This window comes from Gossypium raimondii, chromosome 1, assembly GCF_025698545.1.
Source record: "Gossypium raimondii isolate GPD5lz chromosome 1, ASM2569854v1, whole genome shotgun sequence".
Taxonomy (NCBI): domain Eukaryota; kingdom Viridiplantae; phylum Streptophyta; class Magnoliopsida; order Malvales; family Malvaceae; genus Gossypium; species Gossypium raimondii.
Window position 1 is genome coordinate 43,387,287 of NC_068565.1, and position 18,197 is coordinate 43,405,483.

At 33.2% G+C, this 18,197-nt stretch overlaps 2 protein-coding genes and 1 non-coding gene across 4 annotated transcripts; 2 read left to right on the forward strand and 1 right to left on the reverse strand.

The window, feature by feature from the left end:
• The first annotated feature begins 3,286 nt into the window (after positions 1 to 3,286).
• LOC128032688 (small nucleolar RNA R71) lies at positions 3,287 to 3,393 on the forward strand. The gene has a single exon (XR_008188956.1). It is a non-coding gene; the product is annotated as a small nucleolar RNA R71 (small nucleolar RNA).
• Positions 3,394 to 12,470: 9,077 nt separating this feature from the next.
• Positions 12,471 to 15,131, forward strand: LOC105785923 (probable CDP-diacylglycerol--inositol 3-phosphatidyltransferase 2). 2 transcript variants are annotated; one of them, XM_012612127.2, is made up of 11 exons: positions 12,471 to 12,769; positions 12,849 to 12,943; positions 13,070 to 13,154; positions 13,244 to 13,293; positions 13,533 to 13,572; positions 13,711 to 13,755; positions 13,845 to 13,910; positions 13,991 to 14,105; positions 14,196 to 14,252; positions 14,349 to 14,447; positions 14,741 to 15,131. In XM_012612127.2, exons 2-11 carry the CDS (start codon positions 12,874 to 12,876, stop codon positions 14,798 to 14,800), a joined length of 687 nt encoding a protein of 228 aa, XP_012467581.1. In that variant the 5' UTR covers positions 12,471 to 12,769; positions 12,849 to 12,873; the 3' UTR covers positions 14,801 to 15,131. The 2 variants fall into 2 exon arrangements, with proteins under 2 accessions (XP_012467581.1, XP_012467580.1); XM_012612126.2 differs by having other exon boundaries at positions 12,472 to 12,681.
• Positions 15,132 to 15,243: 112 nt separating this feature from the next.
• On the reverse strand, positions 15,244 to 17,805 carry LOC105785922 (chloroplast protein FOR GROWTH AND FERTILITY 2). The gene is made up of 2 exons (XM_012612125.2): positions 17,355 to 17,805; positions 15,244 to 16,286 (listed from the first exon to the last, which is right to left on the reverse strand). Exons 1-2 carry the CDS (start codon positions 17,670 to 17,672, stop codon positions 15,447 to 15,449), a joined length of 1,158 nt encoding a protein of 385 aa, XP_012467579.1. The 5' UTR covers positions 17,673 to 17,805; the 3' UTR covers positions 15,244 to 15,446.
• Between the last annotated feature and the right edge of the window lie 392 nt (positions 17,806 to 18,197).

An 18,197-nucleotide genomic window follows, 5' to 3' on the forward strand; every position in this document is an offset into this window, starting at 1 on the left:
AATAGCAAGTAACTCTTTTTCTGTTACCGTATAATTCAATTGAGCTCCAGTTAGGGTTCGACTTGCATAGTAGATGGGATGAAAAACTTTGTTCCTTCGCTGGCCCAAGACAGCTCCAATTGCTAAGTCACTTGTGTCACACATCAATTCGAATGGCAAATCCCAGTTTGGTGTGACGATTATGGGTGCCGTGACTAATGGACTCTTCAAATCGTTGAAGGCTTTTAAGCATTCCTCATCAAACTTGAATATAAAGTCCTTCTCCAATAATTTGCATAAGGGTTTAGCAACTTTGAAGAAGTCCTTGATAAATCTTCGATAAAAACCGGCGTGGCCCAAAAAGCTCCTAACACCCTTTACAGATGTTAGAGGTGGGAGTCTCTCAATAACGTCTACCTTTTCTTTGTCTACCTCGATCCCATGTCTCGTTATCCGATGCCCTAGAACAACTCCTTCTCGTACCATAAAAAGACACTTTTCCCAGTTGAGTACGAGATTCGTTTCTTCGCATCGCCTTAGTACCTTAGTTAGATTGGCTAAGCAATCATCGTAAGTATCTCCGAATACTGAAAAATCATCCATAAAAACTTCCAAATATTTCTCAACCATGTCAGTAAAAATAGACATCATACATATTTGAAATGTATTAGGTGCATTACATAAACCAAATAACATGCGTCTAAATGTAAACGTACCGTATGGGCAGGTGAATGTCGTTTTGTGCTGATCTTCTGGTGCTACTGTAATCTGATTATACCCTGAATATCCATTGAGAAAATAGTAGTAATCTCGTCCTGCGAGTCTATCCAGCATCTAGTCCAAGAAAGGCAAAGGAAAGTGATCTTTGCTAGTCGCTTTGTTTAGCTTCCGATAATTGATGCAAATTCTCCATCCCGTAACCGTTCTAGTCGGTATCAACTCATTTTTCTCATTCTCTACGACCGTGATACCTCTTTTTTTTGGCACGCACTAGACCGGGCTTACCAATGAACTGTCTGAGATGGGATAAATGATGCCCGCATCTAACCACTTGATGATCTCTTTTTTTACTACGTCCTTCATGATGGGGTTCAGTCTCCGATTTCCATCGATCGTCCCTTTTTTACCATCTTCCAGGATAATCTTGTGCATGCATACAGATGGACTAATGCCACGAATATCGACTATGGTCCATCCGATGACCTTTTTGAATTGTTTTAGAACTAAGATAAGTTTCTCTTCTTGCTTAGTGGTCAATTCTACTGAAACAATCACAGGCAGAGTAGAAGTGTTACCTAAATAAATGTATTTTAAGTGAGAAGGTAATACCTTGAGTTCTAATTTAGGTGGCTCATTGATCGATGCTTTTGGTTGATAATAGTCCCTCTTTTCTAACTCTAAAGATTCAAAACGAGATTGTGGATTAAATCCCCTTTTTTTTAGCTTATAGCAAAACTAAGTATTCATCATCCTCTTCATCATTTAGAGGATCCAATGTCAAAATTCTTTCCAGTGGGTCCTCAACATAGTTGAGTTCCTTCTCTACTATTAAATCCTCTAAATCGGACACTGCAGAGCAATCATCCATTGTGTAAGAAAATTGCATAGACTTAAAGATGTTAAATGTTACCTGATCATCCTGAACACGCATAGTGAGCTTGCCCTTCTGCACATCAATAAGGGTCCTTCCAGTTGCTAGGAACGGCCTTCCTAGGATGATTGGTACTTTTTTGTCTACTTCAAAATCTAGAATTATAAAGTCAGCAGGAAAGATAAACTTATCTACATGTACCAATACGTTCTCGATTTATCCTTTTGGAAGTCAGCAGGAAGGATAAACTTACCTACATGTACCAATACGTCCTCGATTTTTCCTTCTGGATGTGCTAAGGATCGATCTGCTAGTTGAAGCTTAACTGTAATTGGTCTAACTTCTCCTATCCCTAACTTCTTAAATATTGATATAGACATCAAGTTGATACTCACACCTAAGTCACATAATGCCTTACCATAATATGTTGCTCCAATGTTGCACGATATGGTAAAACATCCAGGATCCTTCAATTTTGTGGGTAGTTTCCCTTGAATATAAGAACTGCATTCCTTCGTTAGAGCTACCATCTCAAATTCTCCAAGTCTTCGTTTCTTAGACAAGATATCTTTCATGAACTTGACGTAGTTCGACATTTGCTCAAGTGCTTCAACCAACGGGATGTTGATGTGAAGTTGCTTGAGTACGTCAAGGAACTTTTTGAATTGAATCTCCTGCTTCTGTTTCTGAAGTCTTTGAGGGTAGGGTAGTGGTGGTTTCATTACTGGGACTGATTCTTGTTGATTCGTCTTTTGCGGCAATTCTACATCTAACGACGTTGTTAGTTTATCAGAATTAGCTGGTGCATAGGTTACTTTGTCAGGTTTTGCAGATTCTAGTTCCAGTGAAATTGGAATTTCAAAACTTGGTTGAACTTCTTCTGAATCTTGAGTATCAACTGGCTCCTTTTCAACTTCGACAGTTTTGGGATCTATTGTCTTTCTGATCCTCAATGTCAACACTTTACAATGTTCCTTCCCCAGATTTCTCGTATTCTCTGTGTCACTAGGTAGAGCACCTTGTGGTCGGTTCTTGAGTTCAGTAGCAAGCTGGCCCACTTGATTCTCCAAATTCCTCAGAGTGGCGTCGTTTTTCACCATGTATGCCTTCAATAGATTCTCTAAGCTATTGGATGGTTCCGCTTGGGTTGGTTTCTAAACTTGTTGGGGGAAACTAGGCGGTTGAGTTGGTCTAGGTTAGACATAAATGTTACTGGTTCCAGCCCCTTGGTTACTCTAGGAAAAATTCGGGTGATTTTGCCACGATGAGTTATAAAAGTTGGATTGCAGTCATTGCCTCTCTCGGTTTTGGTTTTGGTTACCCATGTAATATACGAATTCGAGGTTTAATGGACATTCTTCAAACAAATGTCCTTCCCCACAATACACACAGGCTATATTCTCAAATTGGTTAGGTGGTTGGGCTACAAAACTGTTAGACCCATTAGTGGTAAGATTCTTAAGCATTGAGGATATTGAAGATACCTGAGATTTGAGTGAAGTGAGAGCGTCCACTTCATGTATTCCAGTGACTCGTCTTCTTGACGCTACTCGATTGGTTTGCCATTGATAATTGTTGCTGGCAATACTCTCAATAATTTCGTATGCCTCATTATAAGCCTTAGAAAGGAGAGCACCATTAGCAGAGGCGTCCACTACCATCCTCGTGTGAGCGTTGAAACCATTATAGAATGTCTCAAGTTGAATGCAATATGGGATTCCATGATGAGGGCACTTTCATAATAACTCTTCGTACATTTCCCATGCCTCATACAGGGACTCATCATCCATTTGTTAGAAGGTAGTGATTTCAATCCTCAACTTGGCATTCTTGCTCGGCGGGAAACACTTCATGAGGAATCTCTCGGCTAACTCTTGCCATGTAGAAATGGAGTTCGGTGGTAATGAGTTCAACCAAGCACGAGCTCTGTCCCTTAACGAATATGGGAACAGCTTCAGTTGTAATGCATCTTCGGGTACTCCGGCTAACTTGAAGGAATTGCTCACTTCCAAAAGTAGTCTTAAGTGAATATGAGGTTCTTCAGTAGGCATTCCACTGAATTGGCCCACAGTTTGCAATATTTGGAACACGATTGGCTTCAGCTCGAATTGTTGTGTCTCAATTTCGAGTCTCCTAATACCTGGATTAAGATTGTTAAATACTGGCATGGCATATTGTCGTAAAGCTCTATCCCTATCATCAGCAATAAGGATAGGATTCTGAGCAAGGTTTGCTCCGTTTCCTTGATTCATATTCTCAAAGTTTATCTCTTCGGTCCTTCTCTGGTTCGCTTGTCTTCTTCACTGTTTAAAGGTTCGTTCTATTCCAGGGTCCACAGGGAGTAAGTCGATAATCTGGTCAATACTCATAAACACCTGAAATAATCACAGAAAGATTAAGTAAGTAAAGATTTAAACAGGAAAATAAATAAACCAAAATGTAAAAACAGATTCACAAATAATGGTTTTTTTTAAAACAGTCCCCGACAATGGCGCCAAAAACATGGAACGACGAAAATGTGCAAGTGTACACAATCGTAACAAGTAATAAAGTGACAAGTAAATGTCGAGTTATCGTACCCACATGGATTGTAAAAAGGAATATTTATGAAATTAATGTTAAAACACTTTGGTGATGTAAAATATTTTGGTTTAAAGATGATTAAAAACTAAGGGTCAAAAACTAAGTAAAAAGAAAAAAATTTAAAAATAAAAAGGTTCTAACGCACAATTTCAAATAAGTTTTAATTAAGATGATATAATTGTGTTGGATTAATTACATTCTTTTAACTTAGAATTATTAAACTTATGTTTATCTGCTACTGAACTAATTCACGGTAACTTGGTAATTTGCTAACTATCGCTCATGCATACTTATTAAATTAATCAATCTCTTGAACATTTTCAATGTTAATTCAAGCGATTAATCAATCTTCACATGCATATAAAAGATCAAGTGAGGTAACATAGTATTTCTACCTTGAAATAGTTTTATCACAATAATCTTACAAGTTATGCAAGGCATATGTATTACCAAATACAATGCTAAATTAACTTCAGCTACCTTAGAAGAATAAACATGCACTGATCAAGTATTGTGTCGATTAATTACAATTTCAATACGATTTAATAATTAATTCATTAGTTATCTAAAAATTAATTCATTAGTTATCTAAAAATAATAATTAATTCATTAGCTAACTTAATCAAGCATCTTATCGATGCCTATAACAGCCCAAACACAATTTCAATAATTCAAGTAGGCGAAATATAATCAACCCAACACGAATTAAATTCAAGCTAGATTGATTAAAATAACCATTTAAATAGCATAGATATTCATAAACATGTTTGTCAAAACAACAACGAAATTTAAAGAGATAGGGAACAAGAAGCAAATCCGGTGTTTCTCCGTGGCTTGACTGATTTCTCTGTTCTTCATTCTCTGTTGTCCTCGGCTATCAAGGTGGATTATGAACACTTTAATTGATGCTCAAAAATGGCTGATGAGGACCTCTTACCCAAGAGAAGAAATTGGCACTTGAACAAAAGGGAAAATAGGAAGGAAAAGTTGAGAGAAAGTGAGAGAGGAGAAGAGAGAATGAGAGTGTGAGGGATGATCTGGATGATCAGCAATGGGTGGCTTTTATAGCTGATTGTGTTTGCTAAAAATATAAAATTTCATCAGCCAAAGAGACCCCCCTTGGCTGGCCACACACATGGAAAATTCCATCAACTTTGCTAAAAATAGCCTGGAGCAAATTCATAAAGCCACATTTTTTGGAAGGGTTTGAATGCAAGGTTGAAAGTTCTTCAAGGACTTATTTGCAAGCTTATTTAGTCAGCTAAAATGCTGATTTGGTTCAGCTTATGGATGGTTCTGGGTAGCCCAATTGGTGGCTGGTTCGGTTCACTAGATTCGGTTTAACCAATGCGGTTCAACTGAACTCTTTTTTCCATAATTAATTAATAATAATTTATTTAACCAAAATTAAATTGGGAATAAATTAAAACTAATTATATTATGAATTAACACACATTTTTGGACCATCTTAGGCTGGAAATAAATTTTCCTCGATGCTTCAAATTGCTTTTCGGTTTTATTCTTTGAGCGTTGTCTGCCGAGCCAATTTTCGCCATTTGTGCGAATCTGTCGAAAATAGTAAAAATTAATCACAATTAACTATAAAATTAATTAAAATTCATCATTTTCATATTTTAACATAATTTAATTATTTTATAATATTTAATTATTTTTCGACAAGAATTTAACCGAAATAGTATAATTTTAAGTTAAAAAGAGCATGTAAAAACACATAAATTTTCGTGTTTCCACCTAACCTGTGCGCAAAAAGTAAAACCTCACAATAAGTAAATAATGCTTTATCTCTTATATATTAGAGTTGTATATTAAAAACCATTCAATCTATAACATTTAGATTAACAAAAATGTTCTATGCCATTAGGTTTCAAGATGATTTTAATCACCAACATTTTTCCTTTTTCATTTCCATATCCTCAAACATCATTTTGTAGTCTACTTCTATTGTGATTTTTGAACTTGTAAATCCATCTTTGTTCACTTCTTGATGTCATTCCGGATTATCCGACAATGATGACTACCATCCTGGGTTACGGCAACGATGACTTATCACCCTAGATTGCCTAGCAACGATGGTTTCATAACTCATTTATGTCACCCCGAGTTTCCTGGTGATGATGGCATACCACCCCGAATTGCCAGATAATGATGATATTTTAACTCATTTATGTCATCCTGGATTGCCTAGAAACGATGACTTGCCAACCTGGGTTGCTCAACGATGATGGCTTAGTCAAGTCTTGTCTACTGATATGTTGATCGCTTTCATCGCTTATCTTATGGCTCAAGTCAATACCTCTTCATAACCTGGTTTTTATATTCTCAACGCTTCAATCCAATCATACTCAATGGCAAAATAATCCGACTTCATAATCATGCATCAATTCATTTTAGTTTGTGTCTTGATAATCAATTGTAAACATCCCAAATCGTTTCTTTCATCACCAAACAATTAATCATAGCAATATACAATCTATAATGTCATAAAAATACGAAAATTTAATAAGTATTAAACCATAGAAACACTTACTGAAATTAAAACTACTTGTCATCGATTTTCATCTTCCCTATTCCTTTTAGTGCACCCACATCAACTTTAGCTATGAAAATTAATACGAAAAAGCGCAAAATTATTTTTCCAACTCAATTTACAATCAATCGTAAAGTCTTACATATTTTGACATTTATTTAATTTCGTCCTTAAAACCGAGACTAACATAATTTCAATTCAGAGCCCAAATTTTCAAATTGATTCCACTATAGTCCTTTTTAGACCTTCTATTTCTCATTTTTTCCACAAATTCTAAAATATATGCATTTTAGTCCCTGTTGTACAACACTACAATTTAGTCATTTTCACTCCTAAGCTTAAAATCTATCCATCTAATACCTAAAACTTCAAAGATTCATCCATGGAATCATTCTAAAACTTTAATAGTTTTGAAAAATATCACATGGGTTAGCTAGATTGAGCTCTAAGGATTTCAAAAATATAAAAATTACAATGAAAGGTCTAAATTGGACTAACCACTTGAAGCTTTGAATTTTAAGACCCTAAGGTAAATTCTTCTTCCTCCTCAACTTGTTAATTTCGATTTGCATGGAAGAAGAGATGAGTGTTCTCTTTCCATGCACCTTTTGTTTTATTTTTATCTATATTTCATTTTATAACTAAATATTAAATTACCAAATTAACCTTATTAATTTTTAACATCATTTTCCACCGTCTACTAACATTCATATAGTGGAAAACTTGCCACGTTAGGCCCTACTTTAAGTTCGAATTAAAATTTCTCTAGCGATTAAATTTTTACCATTTTTACAATTTAATCCCTACAACTTAATTAATCATTTATTTGATAAAATAACCTATCCAAAATTCAATTCTCCTACTATATAAATCCGTAAATATTGAATAAAAATATTTACAAATCTATTTTACATAAATGGGGTCTCAAAATCATCTTTTTCGACACCATTGACTTTTGAGTCGTTACAAGAAAAAAAGTAAAAAATGGTAAGAATTATTAATATACTTTTAACCTACTCTCCCACAATCATCTGATGCATCAATGGTTCCTGTTATAGGATTCTACCCTAGACCAATATCTTCGCCTTTAAGCTTTTTCCAAGCCATTCCTTCTTTTTTTAAGGCATCCCACCTATTTTTAAATTATCTTTGTGAATAAGCCTTGCCTTTTTCATTCTCGAAGTTGGCCATTATTTTCAGCCATCCCTTTTTTTAGTGAAATGTGTACAGGTCTATATTGCCTTTGAATATCTCTTTAATACAAAGATCACTAAATATTTCCGTCAATCTCTTATCCCATATTGTTTTGACCTTTTCACTACTAACTTCAACGATCGAAGTATTTTTCATCTATTATATAAATATATATGATCACATATAGAAAATTGAAAATCAATATTACAAAAATTTCTTAAAATATAAATAAATAATCTTTAATGTAGTTTGTATATATCAACCATGCCCTGCATACGACAATACTTTCCACAAATATTTTAGATAAGTATTTGACAAGTTAAACATTATATATATGGACATATATTTAAAAACATACAAGTGACAGTTAGTTGGGCTCGTGTTTTTGGTGGACGTGCTTCTTCAGCCAGTGGAACAAACAAGAAAACCATAGAAATTTGATAGGGAATTCTCAAATAGTTGAGGTAAAATCACTACTTATATTCATTTATAGATTGAAATCAGTAGTAAAGTCAAGTATTTGACGAGGAATTTGTCAGGGAATCATCAACAAATTATTGTACATTACACTACCAATGAACATAAATGCAAATCCTATATAACTTGTCAAGAGTTAAGAACAACAAAGTGAATAGAAGGAGACCAAACAAAACCCATTTTTAGATGAAAACCAAAGCCATTTACCTTTCACGGGAAAGTAGAAAAGGAAAAAGAAAATTAAAAAAAAAACCATACCTTGAAGGAAAAAAGATCAAAAGATATATATCTTTGAAGATAAATGGCAAGTCCTCTTCCACTACTACTTTATAAATCAGACTTCTATTCAAATAAAATGAAAGAAGGGAAAGTAGTTCAAAGAATTGATGCAAAAGTTGAAAGAACCAAAGAAAAAGTGATTTTGGTTGGTATGGAGTAATAAAAAATACTGTTGGTGTGTTTAAATGAAGGTGAAAAAGTAATTCGGCACCCAAATGTGATTTTGGTTGCAACAAAAGCTAAATTTTTTTGCTTCTGCGTTTTGCCAATTTTTAGCATTTGAAAAGTATTTTTTCTCTCAAAAGTGTCTTATCTAAGAATATTTTTATCTCAAAAGTGTTTTTTGTCCCAAAATTGCTTCTTAGAAGCATTGCTAAACTAACCTTATTCTCCATAGTCTCCTTATCATTTTTTCTCTTGGTGATTATGAAAATTCCTTTGATTTCTAAGTAAAAATAATGAATTTTTAATGAAAGGACAAAATTGTAAAGAAATCAAAACTTTATTTCTTCTCTTTTTCATGGACGCTGGAAGCTTTGGTGATAGATGAAGAACTTTCTTCATCTTTCTTTCTTTTATATTAATTTTAATTAAATAAAATATTAATAAATATATTATAATGAAATAATAATAAAATATTCAACCAATCATGTTTCAACACTTTTCATCCTTAATTATTACACCATATAATTATCTAATTTGGGTAATGACTATTTTACCCTTCATGTTTCTTCTAAATTCCATCTTTGAATTCTTACTTAATTTGGTAAAATTATAATTTAATCCATCATATTTCTATACTTTTCAATTTGGTCCTTGCACACCAAATTCATGTAATAAGAAATTGGATTGTTTTCACTTTTGTCCTTTAATTTTATCATATTTATGCTTCAACCCTTAAAATTTTAGATAATTATACTTGCACCTCAAAATTTTTTACATCTTTACAATTTGGTTCTTACTTTAATTTAGTATACCACAACATACTTCTCAATTCAACTTTCTTTGATACTCCTCAACCTTCTCTTTTGTCACTTTCATTTTCTTATTTTACTTTATCAGGAAATCAATGGCACCCAATTCTCACTTAATATTACCTTTATAACATAACGATTTTCGGGGTGTTACACAACACTACTAAAAAAATATTTTTTAAATGTAATGATTAAAACATAATTTGAAGAAAAAGTAGGCTGGTGCCCCCTAACATAGTGGCAGCATCGTTGGGCACTGTTAAAAATTACCCATTTTCATAAATAAATTTTCTCCTAACCCATTTTCGTAATTAATTAATTTTTTTTGAATTATTCATATAGAAAAGCCTAGGTTGGAGAGTCTAGGTCTATATAAACCCCATTAGGAAATCTCTTACTTTCCTATGTGGGATCCAAGTCTCGTACTTCGTAGTTGGTACATAACAATCCACTACACTCTGCAACCTCGATGCCCACGCGGGCTAGCTATGCACTAGCTTAATCTAGTTCTGGGCAAACAATGCAATGTCGGCACCACCACTCACGTCGCACAATTGCAACTAAGAAACATGATGGTTGGCTGTGATACCAATTTATATGAACCTTTAGAGAACCATATCCCAAAAGCTAGCTATTGAGATTGGAGAGCCTAGATCCATATAAACCCCATTAGGAAATCCTTTCTTTCCTATGTAGAATTCAAATTTTATATCTTGCGATTGACACAACATCAAACCCATTAATATATATACATTCAAATAAACAAAGATCACCAATGGAGAGTCTTTTCTCTACTCTTCATCTTTACAATAGTGTAGACAACAGTTCTATGATTGGTAAGTACAAGGAGGTCTTCTATTATGAAAACATAATTTCATTTTCATTTTTTACTCTTTATTCTTTTCTTTTCTTTTTTGAATAATATTAATAAATAAAAATTATAATTATAATAATATAAAAATGATAATAACCAAACAATTATAAAATAATAAATTTAAACTCATGATATTTGTATTCAATTATCATTGTGAAGTAATTATTATTATTTAATTAAATGATAATTATTTGAGACTAGAAATTTTATCACACGTGTATTCGTGGAAATCACAATTTTAGAACATAAATTTTATTTAAAAAAACATACAATAAACAATGAAACTAATGGTTTGAAACTAATTAATTATAATAACACATGAAATATGTACAATATTAAAATAAAAATATATATTAAATTATGAGTAAAATGAAAATTAAACACATAAATACATCAAATAAATAATACTAAATGTACTACAATTATTTATCATGGTTTTGACTTATTATCAATTATGAGCTAATGTTAACTTGTGACACCAACTCAATTAGCATATACAATTGATGAAGATAATAAATTGTGCATATTACAATAAAATGTATACAATATATTAAAATGAAGTTTTGGTTGAATGGTAAATTTAAGATTTTATTAATTTCAATTGGTATGTGTTCAAATCCATCATATGCATTTTATTTGTTTTTTTTCAATAAAAAGACTAAATAACTTATTTTAATTACGACTTGAATAATATAATTTATTTTAATTATGGAAAGATGCTTCCATAATATCTCTAATTGAGTTAGTGACCTAGTTGAGGGTAGGGGTGAGCGTTTGATCAAATCGAATGAAAAATTTTGTGTTAATTGAGTTGACGAATCTTATTTTATCATTCTAACTCGATTTAAAATTTTATTGAATCGAATCGAGTGAAATGAAATTCGTGTCGAATCGAATCGAGTGAAATTGTTTGAGTTAAATTAAAAAATTAAACATGTCAAATTAAAATATTATTATGGTATAACTAATTCCATATTGGAGTACATAAATTTGAAATCATATATACTTTAAAGCTTTTTCAAAGCAAAATAGTAAAAACTAAGATATTTTTAGTATAAACTTGAATCATTAATTAATTTATTAGTTTGAAAAGTTTTAAAATTTTAACTTTCTTTATATATTATTTATAATTTTTTTAAATTATTATAATTTTTTAAAATATAAATTTTGAAATTTTTATAAATATTTTGAATTTTAACAATTATTTTGATTTTTTTTGAAATTTTTGTTGAGAGAGACCCATTTGCTCTTTTTCAAAATTGATAGGGACCAAAGGAGTATTTACATCAATTTGTTATTTGATTATTCGAATTGTAAAATTCAACTCGATTCAAACCTGAAACTCGAATTACTTATTCGAATTGACTCGAATAACTTGATTTGATAAACTCAAAATTCAATTTTTTTTAATCGAATTGAGTTTTGCTCACTTCTAATTGATGGTGACATTAGCTCAGTAGAACACTTAATAGAAGCTTAAATTGTGCATATTACATTAAAAATGTATAAAATGCATTAAAATGAAGTTTTGTTGAGTGATAAATTTAAAATTTTACTAATCCAATTGATGCAAGTTCAAATATCATTGTATATATTCTTATTTTCTTTTTTCTTTTAAGAAAAGACTAAATTACTCTGAAATAATATCCTAACTGAGTTGATGACTTTTAAAAGATTAAATTACCTTAAAATAATATTTTTAAATTGTGAAAGAACATTTCCGTAATATCTAACTCAGTTGATAACTTCTTTAAAAGGATTAAATTACTTTAAAATGATATAACTTATTATAATTAAGAAAAGAAATTTTGTAATATTTAATTACATTGGTGATTCGGTTGAAGGTGATTATTATAAAATTGTAGCCAACTTTACAACAATTAATTGCTAGATTTGTCAGGTTGTCTCGTTATCTAATAAAAATGAATAAATTAAGGATTATTTGGGTAATTTACTCAAAAAGAATAATCTTTACCCTAGTGAGCCAGATACGAAAGAAAGTCCAAGAACCCGTCTTTTGTAAGTTACAAAGATGATAGAGCTTGGTATCATAATTATTCTCCAAGCAAGTTAAATATGATTGTTTTCCCATTTGTGATTAAACAAAATCAAAATCTTTAAGCAAGGAATCAGTTCGAAGGTGGTGGAAAATTTATATTCGACAAAAGCTTTTCCCGCAAAGGTAAGGGCTTTAATAGTTCTCAGATGTGCATTTTCTTCATAGAAATCCACGCTCCACCTATTAAAACTTCATCTTTTGGCTTTTCCAGGTCGTACCCAGATCCAATTTCTTCTTATTTTAAGCTCATTATTGCTCTCAATTTCTTTTAACCTATTGTTTTCTTGCAGGTTTGATTCTTATAGATAAGTTTCAATGCCCAACAACAAGTCTAAACCCAGACCAAGCCGAATGTCTGTTTACCTTTACATTCCCAATATTATTGGTTAGTTCCTGTTCTCAACTTTTGGGTTCTTAATGGGTTTTGAGTTTGAAAGCTCTTTGTAGTTATCCATGAATAATTCCATTTTGGGTTCTTTGAGTTTTATGCGTTTTCAAATTTTGATTGTAGGGTATATAAGAATTCTGTTGAATTGCTATGCTTTTGCTATATGCTTTTCCAGCAAAAGACTTTTTGCTGCTCTGTATTTTCTAAGGTGAGATTTGCATCTAAGATAGGAAGCTTTGTCAGCTTTTCGGAATGATAAATTGGTGGTCTTGAACTTGATTAAATTTGGGATTGCAGCTTTGTTTGTGATGCTGTGGATGGTTGGTGTGCTCGCAAATTCAACCAAGGTATGATTTGTACAGTTTTTTTTTATCTTCAAAGTTACGAAAGTAGTCCAAGCAATAATGTAAACGTGGAATGTATGCATTTACATACCAGTTTTAGGGTGAAATATAGCACATAGAGGAATTTAATTGCTAAAATCGTAATTCTCCGGGGGATGTTGAAAGGAGTGCATGTCATGTAGAAGCGGCATCTCTAAGATGCGAAATCTTATATACCTTTTCCTTTGTTCTTCATTGTTCAGCTTCAACATTTGGAGCTGTCCTGGACATGGTAACGGATAGGTAAACTATCTCTCTTTAGTTGAGACTGTCATTAACTTTTAAAGCTATCTTAATAATATATATTTACTATGTACTTTTTCCATAAACGAGAGTAGAATATTTTAGTTACGCAGTTGTCTCAATGATTCTGTAATTCAGGATTAGCACTGCTTGTCTACTGGTTATACTTTCTCAAGTGTATAGGTAAGTATTAGTCTATTAGTTCATTTGTATTTATATTGCCAAATTGATATACTTGCACCTGCTATATATATCCGTCACGTTTAATGCAGGCCTAGCTTGGTTTTCTTGTCATTACTAGCCCTAGATATTGCTAGTCACTGGCTGCAGATGTACAGGTAGCACTTTTCCTTAAAATATATATTTCATTCCATATTTTTGTTTCTTTTCTCGTTAACTCTTCATATTTAAATTGCAGTTCATTTCTAGTTGGTAAGGCTAGTCATAAAGATGTGAAGGACAGCTCCAATTGGCTTTTCAAGCTTTACTATGGGAACCGGATGTTTATGGGTTATTGTTGTGTGGCTTGTGAGGTAATTATAGATTTATAACCCTTTCCATCTTATCTACATTGTCATGTTTTGGGTACTTGTATATTTGATCAAATTATCTTGACTTTGTAGGTTCTTTACATAGCCTTATTTCTTATCTCGAGTAAACATACTGAAAATTTGATGGATGTAAGTCTGGAATCTTGTATAATGTTTTCTTTCCCATTTGCATTGCTGATTCCTTTGCAATTTGATTTCTGATTACTTTTTATTTTATCATTTCAGGTTGTAGTGACTACCCTGAAACAGGGTTCACCTCTTTCTCTTCTTGTTGCTATAAGCTTATTGGGATGCTCTATCAAGCAGGTCATCAATATTATACAGGTAGCTACATATGCCTCATAACTTGATCCAAATTGCCTGAATTTGATTTAACTCCACATTTCCTGTTAAATTGATGTAATGGTCATTTGGATATTTGAAGGTTGGTAACTGTTTGTTTCTTCGGATGGTCTAAATTGGTTGGTATACGGATGTATGAATACTTAATATTCAATGTGACATGAAAAAGGATGCTTGCATTGCATTTTGAGCTGTACATAAGTTTGCTTCAAGCATCATACTAAGTAGCTGTTGTGTGATCTTGTATCTTACTGGAGTTTATTTGGTGGTTTCAGATGAAGACAGCTGCAGATGCATGTGTGCTTTACGACACTGAAAAAAAGCAGAAGCGATAACTGATTCGAGTTTCGAAGAGCAGAGTTTTGTTTCTGGCATCGACTGCTTAAATCTTAAGGTATAGATGTTGACACTGATGAATCACATTCCAAATAAATATTTTGTTCAGGGGGACGAGGCATCCCGTCTTTTTCTGTTTAATGAAATTGCCGATGCAACTGAATCACATGGTTTGTGTGCATATCGATGATGTATCAAACGTTGTGGAACTGGAGGGCTTAAATGTGTTGCATCATATTTCTCCCATCTTTTTAAAAATTTCTTTTGGCTTGAGACTATATGTACATTCAGCTTTGTTGAAACTAAAGTCCCAAGTGATTGAATTCTAAATTTAGCTGTGTCCAAATATTGAATTTTGTGACATGTGCATGTAAAAGCGTTCAGTAGATGCCACTGTGGCCACTACTAGCATCAAGCAATTAAACCAGAGAAACATAATCACTTATGGTTTAACAAACATTAAATTCTAACCATAAAAGGAGGATATTTTTTTTACGGACGGTTTTACAAACAAACAAGATAAGGTAACAGGGAATAAAGATGCTGCTCAGATGTTGCTGAAAACAAATTTGAATTTTCTTTCTAACATCCTCACTAAATGCTATAGAAGCTGGACTGAATATCTTGAAAGCCAGGTCAGGTAGATCAATAGAGACTAAATCCGAAAAATTGGCTTACGATAATGGCTACTCCAAGAGCAATTGCTACAAGAGAAGATGCCCATGTAAGTTTCTCAGTAATTCTGGGAATCCTATCTTTTAATGCTTGACTGCATGAGCCTATAAACACCGTATAGCTTCCCATTGCCACCACAGTTCCGAGCAAGAACATGATAAGGAATGCAGCACCGGCCACACGAGATGGTAAAGCAAGTGCTGGCAAAACCATCATTAGCGCATCTGGCTGCAACCCGTGAACGATCCCAGTGGCAAAAGTAGCAAAACCAATCTTCTTTTTTCCGACTGCTGGGTTTTCAAGTGTCTCGTAAACACTAACATCACACTCACCATTTTCTAAGGCAACACATGGGGTAGGAACCTCTGAAGCTTCTCTTATACCCATTGCCCCAATAACAAGCAACGTTAAGCCCACCACTCTTGTACCCCAAGTCCGGATGATTTCAATGTGAAGGCGATCCTTTAGAAGTAAAAATAGTAATCCAAAGATAACCTGACCAGCATCATGACCACAACCCCATAGAGCTCCAACAACAGCACTTTCCATTCGAGTGCGGCCAATTGATAGTGGAGCCAAAGCAGCTAGGTGGTCAGGCCCTGATAGGGTATGTAAGCAACCAGCAAAGAAACCAGTCCATGCACTACTTAGTAATTCAGTACGGAGTACTCCACCCCCGACTGCAGCAGCTGCAGTTCCACTGGCTTTAGCACCAGCTTGAAAGGTTGCAAAAGCTGCTGGTGCAAAAATTGGTTGGATTAAGAACATGATAATGGCAGAGAGTGCTATATATGTCCCTGCTGTGATTGCCTGAAACATGTGTAGAATAAAAAAAACTGTTGGTACTCTTCGTCAATAAACAGGACTACACCACTTCCAGTTTCCACATAGAATCTTATTCCTTATAAACTGCAAATGCCATGCTGAATGTGACAAAATGCATGACAAAAGTGTCCCACTGCCATGGGATGCATGCTTTGTACATGGATGTTCACATTAAATTACATGTATTCATAATTTATGCCACGCTTCCTCTAATCCATCGATATCTCAGAATTACACTGATCATCATTAGTGGATGATTCAAAATTTCCAAATGCATGAATTCCCTCGGTTATACTTACGATAAAAGATTCCACATTCAGCCACTAGCAATGACTATAGTGTAATACTAACAGTACTAAAATTTTAGCTTCCATATGCTACTGTTGTACACCAGCAAAGCAGAACTTACCTAATTCATGAACAAGAAATTGTGAAAATAGTATACACTTACAAAAGCTAGTTTCACTCCAATTTTCTAATCTATTTAACTGATTGGTCCAAAACTGCAAATGTATGCGTAAACAGTCATGTCTAATTTGGAATCCATTTCCCTGATAATTTTCGAATTCTTCATATTTCCTTTGTTTAGTTAAGCATCCAAATGAAAATGATAAACCAAAAAGGGCAATAGTAGAAGAAAATTGACATGGAGTGGTGATTCATAATTAACTCAGCTAAATTGCATTTTGCCCCTTTCTCTCAACCATTCTTCTTTAAAAAGGACCCCATCTTTGTAACAATTGGGCATCAAAATCCTTATGTCCATAGTTTACTTTCTGGATGCATAATCTATTCACCCTATAACTAGAAATCCTTAATTAAGTATTGACCAAGTCAACCCTTCAATTTTAAAGCATAAAGCTTTCAATATTATAATTAAACACACAAATCTGAAATTCTTAAAGCCCAATTGAAGTAAAGTTGATATTAATAACCAAAAGAAGCTCCGAAAGTTCCTCAAAGATTTCTTTTCTTTTCTTTCTTTCTTCAATAAATTCAAGAGGAATAAATCAATTGCAATAGTTTTATTAAAAGCTTGTATAGATGCCATACCTTTCTTTGTGCAGAAGCTTTAATTGCAACAAGCTCGAGAAAATTGGACGTGGGTGTTGACCCATTTGCCGAGTCGACTCGCGGAGAACCGATTGAAGGCAATTCATTGCTGGGATTGGATAGAGGATAAGAGAAGTGAGATGGGTTATTATCGGCCTTGCATGAAATAGAAATGAATCGCCTGAGTTGGGGGCGAGTGAGCGAAGGAACGAAGCCGAGAGTAGGAGAGTCGAATCTGGCGAGTCGAGAGAGAGAAGGAGAGGGCTTTCGAGAGATCTCCAAAGGAGTTGGAGAAGAGGAGTAAAGAAGCCTTTCCATGGCTTCCTTTGGAAAGTTGAAGGCTTTAAAAGGTGAAGATTTTGGCAGAGGGAGTGGGAGAGTTGTGCTGAAGATAAAGTTTTGGCAGAAAACGAGGAGGTTTAATTGAAAATTGGAAATGGAGATTATATTTGGATTGAAATTTCTTTTTGACTAAACCCTACCTTTTTATTACTTATTTTTTACTTTGAAGGTTAAATCGGTTTGCTCTAAACCCTAGATTTCTCCCACATTTTTTTTTCTTCTAAATTTAATCTAAAATAATTTTCTAATTTATATTAAAATAGTTTTCCTCTAAATCATTTCTTCTAATAATAGCATGTTATTTCATTTCTAAATAATAATAAATAAAGTGATACATTTTCAACAAAAAAAGAATATGATTTTTTGTACAATCAAAACATAAATTTACGTAGGAATTTTATATTGTCTATATTCCTATAAGTGTAAAAATTTCATTTCTTGGGAAAATGCAAAACAATGTTTCAAAAAAAAAAGATAATAAAAATACTAGTAATTCAATAA

Coding starts and splice junctions, on each gene's coding strand:
- LOC105785923 (XM_012612127.2), top strand. CDS start 12,874: ATGCCCAACAACAAGTCTAAACCCAGACCAAGCCGAATGTCTGTTTAC. Junction 14,106..14,195: donor ATTGTTGTGTGGCTTGTGAG/GTAATTATAGAT, acceptor TTGACTTTGTAG/GTTCTTTACATAGCCTTATT. Junction 14,253..14,348: donor ATACTGAAAATTTGATGGAT/GTAAGTCTGGAA, acceptor TTATCATTTCAG/GTTGTAGTGACTACCCTGAA.
- LOC105785922 (XM_012612125.2), bottom strand. CDS start 17,672: ATGGAAAGGCTTCTTTACTCCTCTTCTCCAACTCCTTTGGAGATCTCT. Junction 16,287..17,354: donor AAGCTTCTGCACAAAGAAAG/GTATGGCATCTA, acceptor CACATGTTTCAG/GCAATCACAGCAGGGACATA.